The 22,743-nt window shown below is 38.1% G+C and overlaps 2 protein-coding genes across 2 annotated transcripts; both read left to right on the top strand.

The window, feature by feature from the left end:
* Window positions 1-746: 746 nt before the first annotated feature.
* On the top strand, window positions 747-4,820 carry fmc1 (formation of mitochondrial complex V assembly factor 1 homolog). Its single transcript, XM_038273731.1, has 2 exons — window positions 747-926; window positions 4,185-4,820. Exons 1-2 carry the CDS (start codon window positions 798-800, stop codon window positions 4,386-4,388), a joined length of 333 nt encoding a protein of 110 aa, XP_038129659.1. The 5' UTR covers window positions 747-797; the 3' UTR covers window positions 4,389-4,820.
* A 4,629-nt stretch (window positions 4,821-9,449) lies between these two features.
* LOC119775716 (heme-binding protein 1-like) lies at window positions 9,450-22,299 on the top strand. The gene is made up of 4 exons (XM_038273791.1): window positions 9,450-9,742; window positions 16,560-16,698; window positions 17,283-17,463; window positions 21,397-22,299. The coding sequence occupies exons 1-4, from the start codon at window positions 9,665-9,667 to the stop codon at window positions 21,572-21,574; spliced, it is 576 nt and encodes a 191-aa protein (XP_038129719.1). The 5' UTR covers window positions 9,450-9,664; the 3' UTR covers window positions 21,575-22,299.
* The last annotated feature ends 444 nt before the right edge of the window (window positions 22,300-22,743 follow it).

Here is a 22,743-nt window from a genome sequence, read left to right on the forward strand (position 1 = left end):
GATTATTTAGACAAAACTCAAACACCGCTCACATTAGATGTGGTTCTGATAACCATTATGGCTATCTAAACTACAATAGCCGTGCAAAGAAAATATCAAATATCTTTTTATGAGAATGCAGAACTTATGATGAACGAGAAAAAATAAAAATCCAAAAAAAAAAAATTTATTTTTCTTAGAGGGTATATTTTTTGTGTTTTGATAATTCTTTCATAGGAGTGTTTATTTTATGCTTGTAAATTAATTTACTGGTTCAAGTGTATTTGTGTGTTTATTTTCTCCTCTTATTATATATTTTATGTTGGGTTTTTTTTTTACAGTATTTCATAAAGGTGTATCTATTCTACTTTTTTAATTATCTCCTTTTTGGGATGTTGCACATGGATCAGTTGCTTATATCTTTATTTTTGCACCAGGCAGGTGTCCAGGTTGATACATGTTGGGGTCTTTCTGCACTTCTCTCTCTTGAACTCCCCTTCCACGGTTTTTTTTTTCTTTTTCTTTCTTTTTTTTTCTTTTTTTTTTTTTTTTAGTGTGCTGATTTAATAACTTAATAAATTTTTAATTCTTCCCCTTAAAACTATGAACCACAGGGAATGTGTCAAACAGGTGTGATGGTGAATATCCCTGTAAAAAAAAAAAAAAAAGATTACCTGTTGCAGAAGCCAAGCTGTCATCCAATTTATAAAGCGTACAATGCCGCCACCTTGTGGTTGTTACACAGAATGACAGTGCTCTGTTTGATTGCTAATGCCTGGCTGCCCTGACGCGCTGCTGGTAAGCAGTGCACCGTGAAGATGGCGTCGCTCTCATCTCCTTTAAGAGTCTGTAGAGGAATATTAAAAGAGTTACGTGCGATTCAGGGACAGAGTTACAAACAGTCGCTGGCTTACAACTATGTCCTAGATCAATTTCGCAAGAATAAGGTGAGTTTAGTCCCAATTTAGCCAAGGTAGATGTTAGCTAACTTGCTACCCACTAAAATTAAGCTTACCCTTCAGATTCATAGCAGCTCATATCTGGCATATTTTTGTAGCTCTGAAATAAAACCGCTAAACAAACAGTTATAGAATACAGATTAATGTCAGACACTGGTAGTTTTTGACATGTAATAAGCTGAAGGTGAGTAGAAGTGAAGGGCATGTTAGCATTAGCTTTGGGAATAGCTAACCGTTGACTTTAATGCTAAACATTAACCTTGTGTATTTCTTTAGCCATTAGCTACAGACACCTGTGTTGAAGATAAATATAATGAAAACATAATAAATACATGATATGTTGAAGCTTAATACATTTTATAAGATGTAAAACTTAATAATAAAAAGTTATGACAGTATATGTTTTTAAGCGCAGTGAAAGAAATAGGTTACCCTTTTGGTGCTGAATGATTTCATTTTATAAGGAACAATTAGAATTATATTATTATTTATTTTATTGTTGTTTATTATTGTGATAATTAAATTGTCATGCGTTTCAACAAAATTATAGATTATTTTTAAAAAGAAATTCACCTAAAAAGGTTTCTGGCTTTGTCTTGCAGTTCAGTTATACAGTAAGCTACAGAAAATAAACAGAAAACTTACAATACTGGTAATTAATTGGGAGTGGTTAGGGCATAGAGCTTGGAATCCTGAGGATCTGAGTTTGAGTCCCACTTCAACAGACTGCCACTCTGGATCCATGAGCATGACCCTTAAAGTCGTAGGGAAGTCATATTTAAATGTCAAATTATTCTGGCTTAAACGTGTATATAAATGTACTCTTTATCAGATGATATTGTCCCAAAATTAAGAAAATTTCTACTTAAAAAAAATAATAAATGCTGTTTTTTATTTTTGCTATCTTATGCAGGCCAGTTAGTTATACGTCAGCCTGAACACCTAAATTCGGCCATATATCAACGTTCATCTGTCAATTTTTTCCAATCATAGCATCTTGATTCATATTTCGCAGCTAATATACGCAACAGTTGAAATAAGAATAATTTACTTTCCCATTGAGTCCCGTCCCATTGTTCATGGGGATTGACGTCTGTGTCTTCAGCAGGCGTAGAGTTAACAGAACTGGCAGCGTTGCGAGGCAAGGGCTCAAACATGTACGGCTGTAAGCCTTCTACACCAAACCAAGCTTCTGCCGCCCTGGCGTCCTCTTCCACAACATCTTCGTCCCCGCTTTCCTCCGTGAAATAAAAAATGTATGACGGAGGAGACTCATCCACGACCTCCGACACAAAACTCTCCTCCTCTTGCATGTTTCCGCTGTCCATAGCGTTCCTTGACAGTGTCGTTTCTAAGTCACCAATTTAGTGCTACTTGGTCCCAATGTAATTTCCCATTGGGAACCTACTAGCACTAAGTTGCTAACTGGTTAGCAAGATGCTTCTGAGAAACCGGACAAAATCAAACTTGCTTGGGAACCTTCCGCCACAACAATCCTGCCCTCTTGATAAACGACCAATCACATTCACTTTATTCACTCGTGTAAAGTAGGGCACCACTGGGGTGAATTCGGAAATGCAACGGTTGGAACAGCCACTTCCCTATGACTAACCACACACTGCTCTCCAGGTGCCCCACGATGGCAGTCCGCTGCTCCCCAAGGGGATGGGTTAAATGTAAATTGTTAATTTCGTTGCTCTGTACCTGTGACAGTATAATGACAATAAAAGCTGGAAGGAAAAATAGAAAAATATTGAAGGATATCTCCAAAACATCCACAGATATTATGTAATAAATCCCCAAAACAAGTTTTATTACTTAAATTGTTTGTATCACTTGGTTATCATACTTTGTATACCTACTGTAATGTTGATAAAGTTTATTATCAAAGCCGTTTGTGGGGCTTTAAATGTGTTCTAAAACAAATACATTACTGAAACACTGTGAGCTGTTGAGGTTAAGCACAGAAAATATTTAAGACCAAATATCTCTTATCCCTGTATTTTAGGCTGGATTCTCCCACTGCTCCACAATTTCTCTTGTGTCTGGTAAAAATCAGTCACCATCATCCAGGATCTGTCAGTCGGTGTCTTCTTTGCCATCTAGGCTTAGAGCTTGCATTATTAATGCTTGGGAGGGCGCTGCTCAGCAGGATTGCTGTATGCATATCTATTTATTGAAGCAAAACAGCTTTGAGGAACTCTTGCTTGTCATATTTCGTTTTGACTCGCTGTACGTTGCTGCCTGAGCTTTAAAGTGTACATTTAAGACAGCAAAGAGGTCAGGGAGGATGTTTTGGAGAAGTTTATAGCAGGATAAAGTTCTAAGATAACATCTCAAGCTTTGCATATCTTACTGAGCCCTGTTCTTTTCATCACATAAAAAAGAACAGTCCATAACTTGCTGAAAGTACAACAAGGTTGTTAATGTTAGATGTTAGAGGAGCAGCCAGGAGACCAGTGCAAAAGTCAGAGAACCTACTGAGAGGTGGACTGTTAGTTGTTCAAATTATACCTTTTTTTCTTTAAGTGTTGCACAGTGGAATCCTTATTAGGCCTGTCACAATGATACATTTTGCTGGATGATTGTCCCAGAAGTTGTTGCGATAAACAACTTATCATTGGTTTTAAATTTTAAAGTGTTCCCACACTGTAGCTGTCACGTTCAGGTTGGAAAGCGTTTCTGTTCTGTTTTTCCAAATCTCATCCAGCATTTCTCTGCCATGCTGCTCCTCGGTCATGAGGCTCTTATGCTAAAATTGCCATGGGAGACTTTGTCATCCAGAGTCTTTAGTGGAAAGCGCAGAATCAAGAAAAAAAAGCCTCCAGATGGAAATTATTGAGCTGATTTTAATTTCAATAAAGGAATTTGGTAATATTGTTCTTTAAGTTTGCCAATAACAATGTTGGCTGAACAGCTAAGCTATGTGGAAGAAGGCCCTCTGGTAAGATGAAACCAAAATTAAACTTCCTGGCCTAGATGTAAAGTCTCTCTACTCGATGTAAACTAACTTCATCTTCTAATGGGTAAACATGGAGGTGGCAGCATCATCCTATGGGAATAATTTTTAGCAGGGAAAAGGTCTGACGGAAGTATAAAAGGAAATACTTCCAGAAAAACTTGTTTGAGGCTGGAAATTAAAAGTAAGCCTAATAGAACCAAAACCAGAATGGCCTAGTCAAAGTCCAATGGATTATTGTCTATTTGTTTACGTTCGTTTGTTTATTTTGTATTTTCTGGTCACAGGTTACAGGAGAAAGGTACTGCAGAGCCCAACAGGAGGCGCACCATGCCTCGCTCACATACCTGTGTCTGCTGGCGTCCACCAGGAACCATCTGGCCCTGCATAACCTCTACCACGGCAAGGGGGAACGCAGCCCTGAGGAAGTAGCAGGCTTAGTAGGGCTCAGGGTGCCCACACAACCTGGAGGGAAAGGCTGGGAGAAATAAGGACATGAAGTTAATCGGTGGGAGAAAATCCTGGAACTCTGCTGAAATCACCTGCATGGAGAGCTGATGAATCGATCAGGCCTCATCCAGCTGCCCTCATCCTATCTAAACTATGTTGATCAGATGCTGCTGGTTCTGGAATTGTTGACTGAGGGAACTTGTTTATTCTGTTGAGCAACTTTTGCTCAAGGTGATCTGAAAAGGGATCAAATGTATGAATATAAATATCTGTATGATATAAAAAGGCTGTAATAAACCTCCAACCCTACTGAACTGATCGTTATTCGGCTTTCTTAGCCGATGTATTAACGTGTGAAGAGGTTTCCAGTGTTTGAATTTTGGGATAAGATCTCAAACTTTTTTTGTTTTGTTGCCACCATTTTTAACAAACGTATGTATTTGATTTATTGAAAATAAAAGGTTTTAACTGCTTCCAGATGTCTTTTTTTTTTTAACAAGCACGTGTATAAGTGCAGACAAAGGTTTTATTTCACATGTCAATAAATATATATCTATATGCATTTTATTTTATTTTTTTAGCTAAAAACATTTTTTTTCCAGTTTCTTCTTGTTTTATTTTCGGCTATTTTAATTTAAGGTTGAATACAGAGCCTTTTTCATTTTAACTGTTTCTTATTTTATTAGGTTTTTGCTTTGGAATTGGGCTTATTGGGTCTTTAAAAAGTAAAGATTTTTGCTACCTTCTACTATATCTATTCAGTGAACAGTGGGTTTGGTTTATACCAGAAAATAGATCTTTCTATTTTTTATTTACTTTTTCTTGACGAATTGATGAAATAAACATGTTAACGATCATAAACTGATTTGAAGAATTTGTATTGAAGTCCATTCCAGGTTCTCTAAATATTATTTGTTTTTTTTTACTTATATATGTTATTCCAAATCACGACGAGAACAAAATAGTTGTTCATCACAATACACTATCCAGGACTTTCTTGTTTCATGTTTTAGGAAAAATAGAAAAGATAAAACTCCACTTAGATGATTAAATTACGTTCCTTTGACTGAGGGAAAATCCAGAATATCAGAAAAAGAATCGAGTTAAGAGAAGGGAAGTCCCTGGCAGCTAGAAGAGGCTAGTTTATTTCTGTAGAAGAAATCGTAACTAAGGAAATTGGAAATGGTTTACTAAAATAAATAGGAAGCAGAAACTGAATTTACATTTTAAATAAAATAGGTTTCTTCACACAAAATTATTTTCCCAAATAATATACACATCTGTAAGGAGGATTCATCTAAAAGGAAGGGGAAAAAACAGCTATACGAGACCGAAGCTTTCTGTTTTGGTTCTTCTGGTAGAATCCAATGTTTGCTTAAAGTTTTCCTTGGACATATTTTCCTCCCTTCTTGTCATGTAGTATCACTGTCAGAAAGCTTTTCCTTCATCTTGTGTGTGATGCAATCATGCTGCTGGTGCTAAGCAAGCTCTGCATTGGTGGTGAGACATTCAAGATTCAGTGAGGCCGTTCTGTTTTTCTTTGATCCTAATTTATGCTGGATTTACACATTCTTAAGATGTAACCTTACAAACAAAAACCAAGAAGACCACCTCTGCCCCTTTAATACATTCTACTAAATTGACCCAATGTCAATTTAGTAGAAATGACCTGTGTTATGTTTATTCTTTGCGAAGGAGCGAGAAAGTTGGTTGATTGAAAGATGGCTGAAGCTACATAAAAGGTGATCCTGGAGGAACATTTGAGACTGGACCAGAAGAAGAGCTTATTAATGTTTTTGCAATGATGCAATCGAAGTGCAGCTTGCAACAGTTCTATTTAAAAATCAACAGCCAGACTTTAAAAGTGGAGCTCAAACAGTTCATCCATCTGACTGTTTTTCAAAAAGGGACATTTTCTAAATTAGATGGCATTAGTTTATTTTTTGTTTTAAAAGTTTTGAAAGACACACATTCTTGGAGAATAGAATATAATATAAAATCCCTTTAGGGAAATAGGGAAATTCTGGTGTATAAAGCAACAAAAGGATTGTAGAAAAAAAAATTATCACACAAATGTGGACCTTAGAAAAGTGTATAAGAATAACATAATAGTGACGAGTCAAAACATAAACAAATAAAATACTGTCCTGTTAAGTGTTTTAATAATATGAATACTGTGCACATGGAGAATAAATAACCATTATACAGCTATGGACATTTTTACAGTAAAAGATATTTGAAAATAACAGCAACATCTGAGATGTGCAAAATGACAGCAGTATGTTATTTAACTGACTAAGATAGAAACTGTGCAAAATCAGCATAAATGTAACAACTTATTGAGGTTGTTGGGAACATTGATGGTTATAGATCTGTGATAACGCTCCCTGATGCATTTAGGGTGCGGTAGTCTGTCACTGAAGGAGCTCTCCAGTTCTGCAGCATCTTCATGCATGGGGTGGGAAACATTATCCAACAGAGATGTTAATTTAGTTAGGATCCTTTTGTTTCCCACATCCAAAAGTAGGTTTTCATTTGTTTACATGTAGTTGAAGGTCTAAGAGAAGATGGGCCACCTTGTGCATTGAGTCCAACTCAGTGCGTCTGTGCAATGAGGCAATAACAATAATTGTCTTGATGCCAAAAAGAGCCCAACAGATTTTGCTTTCTCAAATGAAGCAGTACAGCCAACGCCATGGTGTTCCGCTTGATTAATCCATATACAGTAAATAGCTTTATTATAATTCATGCAGGGAACATTACAGATTTTATAGACACTGCAATGTACGTAGAACAGAAAAAAAGGAGAAAACATGAAAGAAAGAGGAGATAAAAGGGAGACAATGATAAAAAATCTTCAGTCTGCTTCATCACCCGCAAAGAGATGTAAAAAGAACAGCACAACGAACTTATATGGTATAAGAAATACAATAAAGTAACACCTTGATACTATCACTGAAGTATAAGTAGTATTATTTAATCTGACATGTATACTGTGGTAGCTGAAGATAAGAATATGGGCTTTCTGTATGATGCATCTTCTCTTGATTTTGTATACATATTATACCTACATATGTCTCAGGAAAAAAAACTGCCAATTTAATGATAATAAGACTTTTGAATCTTAATAAAAGGACATCAGGATATTAAGATCATGACCCAAACTTCTCAGGTAAACCAATTTCTCACCATTTCCTTTTTTTTCTTTTGAGGCTACAAAAGCATGGTCCCACTCAGGGTGCCATTCATGCAGGGGCGGAGTCAGATGGGGGGCCAGGGGTGGCCATGGCCACCCTTAGCCAATCATTGGCCACCCCTGTGGTAACCCCTACCATTTTTTCCCTAAAATACAGATAGTGACAGCAGTAATACTCTCAATATCCAAACAATCTTTATTTTTCACACCTTAAAAATTACTTGACAACAAAAACACTGCGGTTAATTATGCACATTAATATACTAACATTAAAGATGATAAGTACAGAATTCAGGCTCTTTCAAAAATAGATTTTGTTATATGGGGTAAAGAGAAAATTAAAGTCATCTAGTAGTCTTCAGTTAAGCCTAGATAAATTAAAACTATTTTAATAAAAACTTTGTAAATATATATATACCGGTATATTTTTTTTAAGAAATAAGTACCTGTAAATGTTAGGTTTCTGTTTCTGTAATTTTTTTCTTTTGATGTTCAGTTTTGCTTTGCTCTTTGTTTTATAGTTTTTTAATTGTTTAATTCGTAGTTTATTGTGTTCTTTGGGTTTTACTGTTTCAGTTTTGGCTTTGTTTTTTTCTTTTGAGTTTTCAGTTTTACTTTGCTCCATGTTATATATTCTTAGTGGTTTAATTATTATTTTGTTGTGTTTTCTGGCTATTTTCAGCTTTCTAGGTTTTTTATTTGTTCCCCTCTGCTGCCCTCTTGTGTTCTCCTTTTTTTCCTAGCTCTTTTCCTCTCATGCCCTGTGCTCACCTGTTCCCAATCTGCTTATTTGTCTTCTCTTTGTCTCAGTCTCCTTTACATGCCCTCTCTCTTCAGTTCTTGTTTGTTTGACCTCCTCAGTCTACCTCCAACTCATCTCTCCAAGCCTTCCTCCTGGTTACAGTTATTCCCCTGATGACTCCATGGTTTTTGGTAATGTTTGACTTGTGTTTTCATGTGTTTTTTTTTTTTTTTTTAGATCTTTGAATTTTTGGACTCCTGGTTTCTTGTTTTGTTTTTGGACTTTGTTTTCAGTACTCATCATTAAATCTACTATAACGTCACCTTTGCCTTCCTGCCTCTGCTTTTGGGTCAACAATTCACAAACAGATCCTGACAGTAAATTTCTATTTTAAGCAGAATGAGTAATGACAATGGAAAGGAAATCAAACCTGGAAGAACTTTATCCACTATGACTTATAACTAGGAAGCAAGGATGCTTAAATATGTGTCTATTTGTTAGCAAAGGTTGGAGGAAAGTATTGTTAGTTCATTTTCCTGTTAGATTAGTATAGATTGACCCTGAGGACCCTGACCAAACTGGCCACCTGCCCAACCCTTCTAAAAAAATGTCTGGCTACGCCTCTGTATTCATGCAGGAACCACCTCTGTTTCCGGAGCTGCATTGTCAAATTCACTTTTTCCTCCACGTTTATAACTCTACCCTTTTGCATTTTTTGCTCTTAATGCGCGGCGGTGACTAACGTTGCCTGCAGAGTGATTTAAAATAGACCAACCCTAGAGCAAAGCAGCGCGCAGTGGCACAAGGGGAGCAAGATGTGCGCACATGTACAAACTCATAACATCCTCAAACACGGCGGGGCAAATAAAACTGGGCGTCTCGCTTGATTTTACGCACAAATAAATAAATATGCAATTGTGCTTCTTCTCATCCTGCCATCCTGAATCAGGCAGCAGTGGAAAAAAGAAGGCTGAACAAACTGGCATTGAGGTTTTGTAACTTTCAAACAGGAGGGAACTGGAGGAGGTGTTTGTTTCATTATTTTGAATCAAATCAGCACAACTTGGACTATTCTGAGAGAAATCTACTGTTGGAAAATGAGTCACGTTAGGTGGAGATGCGCGTCAGGCTTGGAGGAGAGGAACGGAAGGCGGGGACAGCGTGGAGGCTGCTTTGGTCATTGGTTTGTTAAAGGAAAGGACGCTCAGCATCATCTTCCTCCGAAAAGGAGGAGAAAACAGCTGTTTAGGGACTTCGCAGTGACCAAGTGCCTGTGCGTCTGGTTTTCTCTCCGGGGAGCAAGTTGCAAGAGAAAGACAGGCCGAGAAAAAATTAAAAGCGCAAGGAGTGGAGAGAGGAGAGGTGATTAGTCCGAAACCATGTTTGGTATGATCAGAAATTCCCTCTTCGGAAATTCCGAGGAGACAGATTATAAAGTGCTCAGCAGCGAGACCAAGGTAAGCATCGCAGAGGCAGCTCCAGCTGTGCGCATTTCTGAAGCAAACATCTGGGTTTTCCTCGAGTAGCCTATTACGCACAGATTCACGCCTGTTCGATTGCGTTGAAACGTGCGTAAAATTCCCTTTTCCAATTCCTAACTTTCACATGAGATGCATTTAGTATTTGTATATATATTTAATGCTTTTGCAGCTCTTGTAACCTTGACAGAAAGCCCAACTTAAGTGTATTTGCTTGTGACCTGTAAGGATGCCTGCTGACCCACAGCAGCAAGGAAAGGAGCCCCGAGGTCCTGTGCCGGCCAACAAGTCAGGCATGAATAATGATGGAAAGGAGAGTGAGTGAGTCAAGGGGGGTGCTATATGGGGATGCTATATTTACTACATCACCGTGATGCATGGCAGCATCGTGCTGTGTGCACACTTTTTTCTGGCAATAGTGTCAGACCTCATGGGAAGGTGCTGGAGATAAATAAAGTGGGGAGTGGCGGCTTAGGGGTTAGGACATGTAATCCTGAGGTTCTGAGTTCAAGCCCCACTCCCACAGATTGCCACTCTTGCTCTTTGAGAAAGACCTTTAACCCCACACTGCTCCCAGGGCGCCCCACCATGGAAGCCCACTGCTCTCCAAGGGGATGGGTTAAATGCAGAGAGTGTCAAGTATCAAGTACAAATACTTTGCTACTGTACTTTTGGGTATCTACACTTTACTCTATTACTTATTTTTCTTCCTACTTCTGACTTCTACTTTACATTTTCACACACGTATCTGTACTTTCTTTTCCTTACATTTTTAAAACAAATGTTACTTGTTACTCTTGGCTTTAGTTTAATGCTTATAAATATTTATTTCATGTCATGTGCGCCATCCAATGCAGATCATTGGCTCCATCCACATCTAGTGAAAACTAGTGTAATTGGATGAGTCATAATGCAAACACTCATTGGTTAGCTAAAGGAAATCATCAGAAGCAAGCAGGTGTTCTTCAAACCGTAAACTTTGAATTGTCTATGCCATGCTACAATGTCGGATTCAGAAAAAGATGTTGAAATGTCTGAAAGGTCGGACACAGGCGAGAGCGTATCGGGAGATGGAGACCAACAAGACCTCCCTCATCCTTGGCCCTATCTCAAAGAATTTTTCGAAATAGCCTTAAAATTGAGCTTTCAATTCATAGTGGCATCTGGCTGTTTTTTTTTTTTTTTAACTTTATACTTTTATACTTTAAGTAGTTTTTGGAGCACCTACTTTTTAACTTTTACTTGAGTAAAGAGGTCAAGTTGATACTTGAACTTTTACCAGAGTGTTTTTAAACTGCAGTATCTATACTTCTACTTAAGTAACAAATGTGTGTACTTTTGACACCACTGTGCAGAGGTAAATTTCTCCAATGTGAGATCAATAAACTTAAATTGTTAAAGGATGATTGGGCAAGAAAACTTGTAAAGGCTGCAAAACCCCAAACCCTGCAAGTCCTTTAGGGTATGTCTTTGCAGCTTTACATAAAAACCCACTCCACCTTTTTATTTTCTAAATAACGTCCGGATCACTTCATTACAATGCACTGCTTTTTTTAGTCAAAATACAAACAACTTGTCCTGGACATCTCTCTCAACACACCATCCATACTATGAAACATGCGGTGGTGGCACCGTCATGCTGTTAGGAGGCGTTTCTTCTTAATGATAAATCTTGTAAGAGTTAAAGATCCTTGTTGATATTAGGGCTGGAGTAAAGAGCATGCATTTTGTCAGTGCAGTGGACCAGTGGGGTCATGTTTTCATGGGTTTGTGTGATTTCATTTCAGCCCTCAATAACTTCATTACATCAACCTACATTGGATGGAGATACGTCTTAGAGTTTTTGGTTAACCTAGTTGCTCAGGAAGGGCTGAATTAAACCTTTCTGTGGTTTGTGGGATTTGTTTTATGTTAGCTTATAGACAGCATGATTCGGTGGCTTCAGTGGTGCACAGTGGTACACCATGAATGTGTACATGTTCAGATTTTTTTACAGATTCCTCTAATAGACTCAAGTTAGATGTATTGTATCTACATATAACATCCTACCAACAATTGGTTTATTGCTCTTATCAGGAAGAACTACACACTTTCATCTAGATCCTATACTTTAAACCAGATGTTTCTTCTTTTAAGATACTTAAATGATCTATTTTGAAACATTTTCTTACAACTACAGTAGATCCACATTCCAACAATTTTGCTGTTGATTTGAGGCAATTTTAAATAATTTAGACCCTCCTTCCAGTTTGTATAGACCACCTGACCAGCTTAGAAAAAAATGTAGCATGATGCTACTGTCATGATCCCTATCAGCTGGTACATTGTTTTGAGGTTTAAAGCATTACCTTGACTTCCCTAAAAATTTTTCCAGTCATCAGGGCCAAATAGCTCAATCCTGTCTCATCTGACCTTGTTTATTTGGGTACATTCAAATGTAAGTTAGGACTGAAGGTGCTGATTTTTGGAACAAGAGCTGATTTCTTTGATGACTTCCTCTCTGTTTATCTTCAGTCTTGGAGGTTTTTGGATTAATCTTGAACATTCTGGGTCAGATGATGAAAACCTAGATGTAATGTGGTCTTTCTATTGCAGAAAGATCCTCAAAATTAACTTTGGAAGGGGTAAAGATGGCTGATAGAAGTACTTGGCATGTTTAACGGCAAAGCCAGATGTAATTCAACTCCTTAATTGCTCAAACTAACTTTGAAGTATTTCAATGTAGGGAGTACGTAAACTGTTCACAGGTATACTGTTAGTGCGTATTTTTAGAAAGGCACCAGTAGTTCTCATACTCTGTGGATGTTTTGCATGTACCACGTGTTGCTGTGTTTTCAGTCTCTTTGTTCATGTATCTCCCAAACAAAAGATAACTTCTGAGTGGGAGATGGAAGGATAAAATAGGATTTCCAATCCACACAAGAGAACACCGCCCAAACTGACCACACAATCACACACACTGATGGATAGATCCGTTCTGACACAGCCAAGCGGACATCACGTGACAATGAGATATTTAAAAAAGACTCCTGAAGCCAGCCGTTGTTTTATAATGTGGAAATAACAGCTCTTCAATGCATCCAAAACAATGCTGTTTTTTTCTCCATTGGTGTCAAATGGTGGTCAGTTTATTTGCTGATTATTTACCTAATAAATGATTGAGTGATTCATCTTACAAAATAACATCAAGGATATCAGGATCTGACAAACTTTGATTTAATTGCATTCGTTGGTACAATGTCCTACAGAGGAAATCAGATATTTACTTACACAGAGCAGATTACACATACATGTTTTTATTATTTGTTTGACATAATTTCTAAAATTATTGTAAGGGATTGCATTTGAGTCAATGAGTCGATGCAATCAACTGGTTTTCCTTAGATAAAAAACTTTGAATCAATTCGACTGTATGATCTGGATGAACTGTAAAGTGCCTTAAGATGTCTTGTGTTGTGAATTGGTGCTATATAAATAAACTGAATTGAATTGAATTGAAAAACATATTTTCCTGTTATAGATAATAAGATACCGGTAATAAAGAAAAAAAATAAAGTTTTTTATATGGGAAATGCTAGAATAATGACAAAAAGTTATTTCTAGGCAAGTTTTTATTCATTTGTTCTCATTTAGAACTGCATGCCTTGGTATGATAAAATAATGAATTATTTAAGACTTTATTAGAACCTCTCAGAACATCCCAGGTAAAAACAGGTGCATCTATAAATGTATTTAAGGCAGCGCCGCTAAAACCCTCTTTCTTTGTGTCAGACGCATGCATCAGTCTATACCAATACAATAAAACGTGCATATATTGACCAAAAAATGTTGGCTGACCAATCAATCGGTCTATGTCTACAAATACTTGTCATGATCTTGGCGCTGATAAGTGGCTGGATTACTCATTTTGTTCATCTGCCTAAATCTGCGCACCGTTCCTTTGTGTCACCTGCTCCAACCTCTATTTAACCTGCCTGCTTCCAGTCATCAGTGCCAGATTGTTCTCAAGCCGGTAGTGAGAGTGTTCAGCCTAACATTAGTGTTTCCAATTACCTGATCCTGACCTGTTCTGCCTCTCAACCACTGAGCCTGCCTGTTCCCGTCTGATCTGTTTTCCTGACCTGTCTTTGGACTCCTGCTGGATTCTGCCTGTTTTACTGAACTTCGAACTTGGATTTCCCTGTTGAACCTCTTCGGACTTCCGATCTCCTCATTCTAAATCCTGAGCGTATCCTCGACACCGGCTTTGGCTTCGCCCTTTTGATTACTCCGACTTCCTTTGTCTGCCCGGATCTGATCTCCTGCTTGTTCTCGGGCCTCTGGGACTATAGCATCTAGGACTTAAGTGCTATTATAAATACAGTCAGATTGTGGCTTTGGACACTGAAAAAGAATATATCTGACCAATTATTTTAACAGCAAATGTAAATTATCTTGATAATCCTAATCCTAAATAAAGTCTAATTCCGTTTTATACTGTGAAGGTTTCTTTTTATAGAACCTTTGCCAATATCTGGTTTCAAGTGTATAAAGCACCTGTCTTACACTTTTAATTAAAACTGCCAGCTACAGAGGAGATGGAGCATATTCACACATTCATAGCAAGAAAAGGGTGAAACTAAGCATAAACCCTTCTGAGCACAATATTTTGTTTTAAACCAAAAAAGCAAAGTCATGGATTCTACTCTCTATTGTCGTTAGTTAATTTTATTTACTTTTTTTTGTATCTAAGCACTTTCTCAGGCACAGGCTGATTACAATGCACATCAAACATAAAGACACACGGGCACACAGCTTGCATGCTCATGTCAGATTAATTGCACTGTTGCACAGAATAGGGCCCCAGCTTTCTCGCCAGCCACGCACAATGTTAATGTCGGGCCCAGTGACAAGTTCTACAGTGCTAACTATTTAATTGCTATGCAAAGAGCCTGTGTACCTGTCACAAGCCAAAGCTCCGTGATAGCGATGGGATTTATTCTGTGTGGCAAAAAGAATTGGAATTAGCTTATATGTATGTATATATGTATGTGTGTGTGTGTGTGTGTGTGTGTGTGTGTGTGTGTGTGTGTGTGTGTGTGTGTGTGTGTGTGTGTGTGTGAAAGTGTGTGTGTGTGTGTGTGTGTGTGTGTGTGTGTGTGTGTGTGTGTGTGTGTGTGTGTGTGTGTGTGTGTGTGTGTATTTATTACCTTGGGATTTGAAATGAGGATTCAACACTGAAAATGTATTTTATGGGATAGATATCCCATTATCTGCAAGAAACATATTAGCTTTTAATGTTGCTGAAGGGAGAAGAAAATAATTCCAAACAGCCCACAAACCAATAGAAAAGCAGAGTGAAAATTGGGCTTTGAACATAATTCCTCTTCTCATGGTGCGTTACAGGTGTCACACTGCGAGCAACAATCATCTGCAGGTTAATAAACTGTAACAACTTGCAGCTTATTTCCAAAGCATTAAAAACATTAACTGGCCGTTAAAATCCAAGTTTCAAACTGTAGAATATCTCAAAACTCCGGATAACAATAAGAAGCCAGTAGAGGAATGATTTCTGATCCACATTAACCCCACTTAAGCATCAGTATTTAATGCAGATGTTTGTGTAAGTTGTTTTTATATCGCCTCAATACCTCTGCACTGTTATGTAAGAGCACACATATCTGGTCCATTGTTTTGTGGGAGCTCACTGAACCCTGCAGAGCAGAACAAGACTTATAATCAGATCAGGGCGAATATGGTTCATCTGAATTTGACCTGTGTAACATTTGCAAAAATATTCACACTTCTACATTTTTGATACATTGCATCAAATTCTTAAAAAAACTGAATCTGAAAAGTGTGGTCTGCATTTGTATTTTGGTTTCCCCAACTTGATAAACCTGAACATTGACATTTTCTGCTGCAGGTTTCTAGCAGCTTTAGGCACCTACTGCTGATTTTGTTCAACTATACTGGACATCAGTTTAAAGTGATGTTGATTTTGACTTTGACTGGGCCACTCTGATACGTGAACATGCTTTTTTATAAACCGTTCCTCTATGTGTGGCTTTGTGCTTAAAGACAATTTCCTGTTGGAAGGTCAAACTCAGAACCCGTCTGAACTCTTCTACACCCTCTATCAGGTTTTCCTCCCAGACTGTCCTTTATTTAGCTGCATTCATCTCGTCACTCTGATCATCCTTGCCCCTGATGAAGGAAGGTTTTCCCCTAACATGATGCTGCCACCACCATGTTTCATCATGGTGATGCTGCACTTGTAATGAGGAACAGTTCATTTTCGGAAAGTTCAGTCTTGGTCAGTTTAGACCAGAGCATGTTCTTCCACATGTTTGCTTTGTCTCTTACAGCGCATATGACAAACTGCAAACAGGAATTATTGAGGCTATCCTACAGACACTCCATTAAAGCTTTAGAGAATTGATAACATAATAACCAAGCCAACAGATTCTCCCACCTTATGGCATTTCCTCCTCCTGCAGAGTAGCCATTTACCAAGAGGTAATTAGAAGACTTATGAAGAGTATTGACTACACATATTTTAGGGTAGAAGAACAAACAGGGCAAAGGCACACCATGGGTTTCTTTTTTCAGATTATATTTAGAAAATAGATCGCTTCTATCTTCTGTGTTTCAGAAAGGAGTTATTTATACCTAAACTTTACCGCTTCGCTGCTTATTTCATTAGAAAGGACACAACTTAACATGTATGTGCAAAATGTTTCCTGCAGCTATTTGGGAAACCTGTCACAGGCTGTTTGGGTCTATTATAATTGTCTTGTTTGCCTCTCATCCACAGAACGGAGTTAGCTTTCAGGTGAGACGGTACGATGCTGCAAAGTACGCTTCCATCTCCTCTGAAGGAAGAACGTATGATCAAGTAATCGGAGAGCTGGTGCGGAAACTGCTGATGTACATTGGCGGAAACAACGAGCAAGGTTAAAAAAGATATATTGCAACCTTTGCAACCAAACCTCACTCTATTTTAACCAAACACCCGTGAATGTTGTTAAAAACAAGATTTGTTGCATAACAAACACAATGTACAAAGCTGATTATTGTATTTAAAATGTAGAGATTAAGCAACATGCAATGTAATCTACACAGAAAATTTGGAGGATTATAAGTTTTACTCAAATTGAATAAATAGTTATTCAGGTAGAGGTGACATTTGGTCCCTCTCTAAAACGACACTTTTAATAGAACGTTTATTTTCAGAGTAAAATTCCCTCAGATTAGATAAATTAAAAGCCTCCTCTAGAATCTTTATCAGTGCCTTTTAAAACCTCACCACAGCATAGATGACCATAAAAGTCAGAACCACGTGGCAGCAACAAAAAACAGAATCTTTTATATATTTATCCACCTATATATATTGCTCTGAAAATTTGCTTCACTCTTACATCTTAAAATATCATTCTGTCAATTCAGAACAGGAAAAAAAAAGCTGTTTTTAGATAAAAATGCTTTGAACCTTAGGAAAATCACTCATCCATTTTCCCTGTGATGTTTTGGTTCAAAGGTGAGGCCATGGGAATAGCCTTTCCCATCATCATCACAGTGTACCCACGGAATGATGGCGTTTTCTCCCGACGTTTGGTGGTGGGCATCCGAATCCCCAACGCCTACCAGCGGGAGCCTCCAGTTCCCACTGACAGTGCCATCAAGGTTGAGGAGCGGCCTGGCATGACTGTATATGCTCTGTATGTAGTCTTTATACTGCTTTTAAATCTAACATGTACTACACAATATATTTAGTGACACAGTTGGAAAAAAAGCAACATGAAAAATCACATATATGATGCATTATTTCAATACCTTAAGGTTTGTCAAACTAGAGGTCAATATAACATAGAGAAGCTGATATATTATGTATAGCAGCAATTGTACATGTAAGTAAATAAACTGAATTAATCTGCAGGCTAATTAGTGTTGAAGGTGAAATATCCTCCAAAGATTTCATAAAACCTTCCAGCTAAAATTTTTTCATAAAGTGAGATGTAAAGAAAGGGTATTGCTTTTAAAATAAATAATAATAATAACCAAAAATATATATCCCCAGACTTCTGAAAATTCAAATTACCGTATTTTCACAACCATAAGGCGCACCGGACTAAAAGGCGCACTCTCAGTTATGTGTCCCATTTCTGTATTTAACACACACATAAGGCGCACCGGACTATAGGGCGCGTTTTTTATATACAGGTACATGTCCTCTACTACCTTTAAATACCTCTACTGCGTATTTAAAAATACAGCGGGGGCAAAACTGAGTATGACTGTGCTTTATTTATGTATTTATTACAAAGTATTAATCAAACCTGGCAGCTGGCCGTGAGACAGACACATCGCAGATGACACAGCGCTGTGATCACTCCTAAATTAACTTAAAATCCTGAAACCTGCCGACGGAATATGTTCGCTTTTATTACCGGTATCCTGGTGCCTGCAGCTAAAATTATTTAGATGAAAAACACCTGCCAGCAGCCGCGGTGAACGAAAGGATTTCTCCTGTCGGTGCACCGCTGGTATGTGGGGGTCTGAGCGCCTCCGACAGAAATAGATAATCTGGATGAACTGACTGCAATTATGAAGTTTTCAGGTGGACTTTCTCACTTAAAAACATATTAAAACTACTTTATTCCCACTGATTACAGCAAATAGCTGCAAGATTTAGATTATTTAGATGAAAAAACACCTGCCAGCCACCGCGCTGAAGAGGAGGAGACGCGCCCGCTGCTGTTGAATTAAGTTTTCAGGTAGAAAAATAGAGCGGGAGCAAAACTGAGTATGATTGTGCTTTATTCATGTATTTATTACAAAGTATTAATCAAACCCATCAAAGTCATCATCCTCTGTTATCCTCTGCATTCCTCTGAATAAAACAGCTGCGCTAAATCAGACATGCCAGTTTCCCCTTCTGCGCTGTCAGTCACTTTCCGTGCAGCGCAGCTCCTCAGAAATAATGCCGGCTTTTGCGAAAGCTTGAACAACAGAGCCAGCAGACACAGTCCATCTACAATCCATCCGTAAACGGTGGCGTAACTTGCCCGGCGCTGCCTTCCATTTATCATGAAACTGTGGTCTCCGTCTGTCATCCATCGCTCCCACGCCGCTCGCAGCCTTACTGTGAACGGCCCCTTCACACCGATGTCGAGCGGTTGAAGTTCCTTTGTCAGACCCCCCGGGATAACGGCGAGCACAGCGTTCATTTGATTCATCTTTTTTTCACATCGGCTGTGAGATGGGCACGCAGCGATGGTGATGCGTGGAAAAAACCACCTAGTCTTCTCATCATATGTCATCAAAGCGCTGTCTGTCTCGCTGTCAGATCCCAGATCAGCTTCTCTGATTGGTTGATGCGGCGCGTCCAGCAGCAAAACTTCAATTTTTCCATCTGAGCAGCAGCAGCACGTTGGCGGTGCATCAGATGCTTAAATGCTCCCGACGTGCTGCACCAAAACGCGCTGCAGGACTTTTGCTGCACCTATACGCGCGTCAACCATTGACTTTGCATGTAAACTCGCTGCTTCTGCTGCACCTGCTGGGTCCGGTTCACACCGATGTCGAGCGGTTGAACAGCGAGCACAGGGTTAATTTGTTTCCCCATGTTTTTCACATCAGCTGTGAGATGGGCACGCATGGAGTTACAGATTAATGGTGATGAGTGGGAAAAAAACAGCTGGTCTCCTTACATTCAGCCACTCTTTCATCATCTCCTCAATGAGGTGGTCTCAAAAGTCGCAGTTACAACACACATAGGGCGCACCGCACCATAGGGCGCACCGCACATTTTGAGGGAAAAAAAAGACGTTTAAGTGCGCCTTATAGTCGTGAAAATACGGTATTTCTTTTTAACCTGGAGACTTGTAAAATATCAAATAAATATACAGAATTCAAAAAAACTTCATATGGAGTGAATGCCAAACACTAACAGAACAAAACGTGCAATAAAAAAATTTACAGGTCGCGCAAGAGATATGCTCAGTAGAAAGTGCACAAAGAAATCAGTCACATGACTGTCTTGAAGAGGTTTTGTGGAACCAAACAGAAGCTTTTGGCTCAACTAATCTGTTGGAAGGACAAAGCAAACTGTGACTTCTAAATAGCATGGTGGTGGTAGACTCATAGTGTGGGCCTTTGTGGTTATGTTAGAGAGGATATAACAACACCAACATCTGGCTCTGAACCATGAATCGTCAAAAAAACTGTTTTTATGGTGTCATGCAATGGGACTCCTTTATTTTATATACAACCCAGGAGAGGTGGCCATTATTAAATGGACAATGTAATCCAACTTTAGAGCTGTGAGTATTAAAAGAAAAGCTACATTTCAGTTATGCAGGATTACTTTTCTTAGAATTATCAACTTTAGTAAAAATCCAATCCAACTTATTTATAAAACATATTTAAAAACAACTTGTTGACCAAACTTCTGTATATATCAATGAGAGAATTTATAGAAAGTCAAATAACATAAACAATAGTAGTAAAATAAGACAGATCGGATTCATGGGATACAAACAAACAGATCAATTTTTGTTAAAAGCCAGGGGAAAAAAGTGAGTCTTAAGATGTGATCTAAAAGAAGACTTTGAAGAGTGTGGAGCTTTCATAATGTGGGTCCCCATGTTGTGTTTTGTTGTCATAACCGACAGGAAAATGAATCTAATTTTAGATCTTTGAATTCCACATCAGTTATGGATTAAGCTAGAAAGGCTTACCATTGTCCTTTGGATTATTCCTCTAAATTTAGATTAGATCTGAAGTCCATCTGTGAACAATGAGCTGAAAAGAAAAACATGGTATTCTCATGGTAAGCTGAATAAGAGACTGACCTTCTGTTATGGATTGGATGAATTCATTTCTGCTCATAGACAGTCAAATTATTACGGCTGACTTTGACTGAAGCTGTTGGACCCACGATTAGGTAAATCAGTTGATTCTAAAAAAGAAATATCAGAGTTTGTGTCCCTATAAGTTTAGGGCATCTAGATGCTTATTTTTCATGAGTTAATATGGCGCTGTCAGTTAAATGCTTCATTTTGGTTTTTACAGGTGGTTCTTTGTTTAACTGGCTTTCAGGGATCCCTCCTTAGATCCCATATCTCATTGTTTCTTCTTGAGAGACCAAACTGGTGATTGGTTGTAATCTAAACAATAATGATGGCTATTTTCTTCCTATTTTTTTCAGTCTATGCTATGGTTACCAACCATGTAGGATTATTAGGGTCGGACAAAAGGGACAAAAAACCCATGTGCAAGAAGTCAGGCCACCAAAAAGCTTCAGGAGGATAAAGTGAATGCTTTGAAAAGACCAAGTTAAAGTCTTGACCCTAATCATTAAGGGAAAATGACATGGAAGGACAGAAAGGGAGCAGTTCAACTGAGGAAATCCACCAGTACCCCAGAGTCACAGCTGTTCTGTACAGTGAATTGGACTGAAAAACCCACCAGCTACAGTTGTGCTGCAGTTATAACACAGCACAGAGACACAAAATACTCACTAGAAGAAGTGTTAATAGAAAATATGTGTACCACATACATTCAGATCTGTTTGGACTTAATTATGTTTTTCACTCGCATGAATACAATAATGCAGCTTGAAGATTTCCTATTTCTTTTCTGCTTTGCAGACAGTTTGCCGGCTTCGCAGGGGAGAGTGAGTATCGGGCGGAGGCCTCCCGCCTGATGCGCACCCTAGGCGAGACGACCCCCTTTCAGCGCAAGCAGTACTTCTGCTGCAGCTACGACCCACCGCTCAAGCCTTATGGACGAAGAAATGAAGTCTGGTTTCTACAGGAAGACCCATGAGAAGACAATCAGTTACAGCCAACAATTAATCCTCTAAAAAAATATCTTTCACATCGTTAAGTTAGATTAAATATTCAGGGAGCAGCAATTCTTTTTGCTTTAAATCATACTTCTAGACTTAACATTTAAAAAAAAATCAAAAAGCATTTATTTTCAGTGGCCAAAGTTTTAAGATCTTGTTTATTGAAAAATAAACTGTTATTGGAAACTAAAAATGCTTTGAGTTCTCAAGCAGGAAGTTGTGTAGATAATCTATTTTCTTGAGAATTGTATTTGCCTTTACTGCTAATAAGTCCCTGTTTAGCTCCCATGTCAATGAGCTACCACATATTCAGCTAATAAAAATAGAAAAAAGAAAGACTAAGAGTTAAAGTAAGAAATGATTGCAAAATGAAAAGGCTCTAAAATACAGTAAAGTTGATCTATGAAGTGGAATGATTAGATTTGGACCTAATGAATCTCTGGTAGTGCAGCTGTGAGGAAACTTAAGTTTGTTTGTGCTAAGTTAGATATTCTATGTTTATCTTAAAAGGTAACTGTGTTCAGTGAAGACCTTTTGTTTTACTGCATGAAATACTCCAATTTCTATCTGATAAAACTCTAAAAACTGTTCTGTGAAAAGTCTGTGGCTGTCAGGGTTCTGTGCTTAAAGTAGCTTTAATTAAGGCTTGAAAATATTTTATTGTGTAATAAATACATTATAATAAACGCATCATTCAGTAATAGTCCCTATTTATTGTTTTTTGTCTTTTAATTTTGTATTACTAAAATTCGTTACTCCCATGTATTTTAGATGTATTCCTAACCCAGCCTTTAGGAAAGAGCTTCAAGAAAAAAAACTAAAGGCGTTTCTCACAAACCATGAAGGGGACATAACAAACCTAAGGAAGCGGATGCTGTGTTGAAAACAACCAACATTTACATTGTGGGCCTATATTGCAAATACATGTGGAGAAAAAAAAAAAGACATTGCACAAGACAGTGGACTTAAGTATCCATCTATCATACGGTGGGAACATTGGAGGGAAATCTGCTAAAGGCTGCAAAGGATTTCAGACATTTAGCAAGTTAGCCACACAAAACAGAGCCAGAGGCAAAGTAGGAGGGTTATTACAAATCTATCCAATCTGACAGTGGTTGGGTGATTGAAGATAGAATGATATGCAAAA

Source organism: Cyprinodon tularosa, unplaced genomic scaffold, assembly GCF_016077235.1.
Source record: "Cyprinodon tularosa strain WSP-4 unplaced genomic scaffold, ASM1607723v1 ctg89, whole genome shotgun sequence".
NCBI classification, from domain to species: domain Eukaryota; kingdom Metazoa; phylum Chordata; class Actinopteri; order Cyprinodontiformes; family Cyprinodontidae; genus Cyprinodon; species Cyprinodon tularosa.

Bases quoted from the DNA above. Each gene is read 5' to 3' on its own strand.
- LOC119775716 (XM_038273791.1), top strand. From the start codon at position 9,665: ATGTTTGGTATGATCAGAAATTCCCTCTTCGGAAATTCCGAGGAGACA. The intron at 9,743-16,559 runs GTAAGCATCGCA...TCTCATCCACAG, and splicing joins TGCTCAGCAGCGAGACCAAG to AACGGAGTTAGCTTTCAGGT. The intron at 17,464-21,396 runs GTATGTAGTCTT...TCTGCTTTGCAG, and splicing joins GGCATGACTGTATATGCTCT to ACAGTTTGCCGGCTTCGCAG.
- fmc1 (XM_038273731.1), top strand. From the start codon at position 798: ATGGCGTCGCTCTCATCTCCTTTAAGAGTCTGTAGAGGAATATTAAAA. The intron at 927-4,184 runs GTGAGTTTAGTC...TTCTGGTCACAG, and splicing joins ATCAATTTCGCAAGAATAAG to GTTACAGGAGAAAGGTACTG.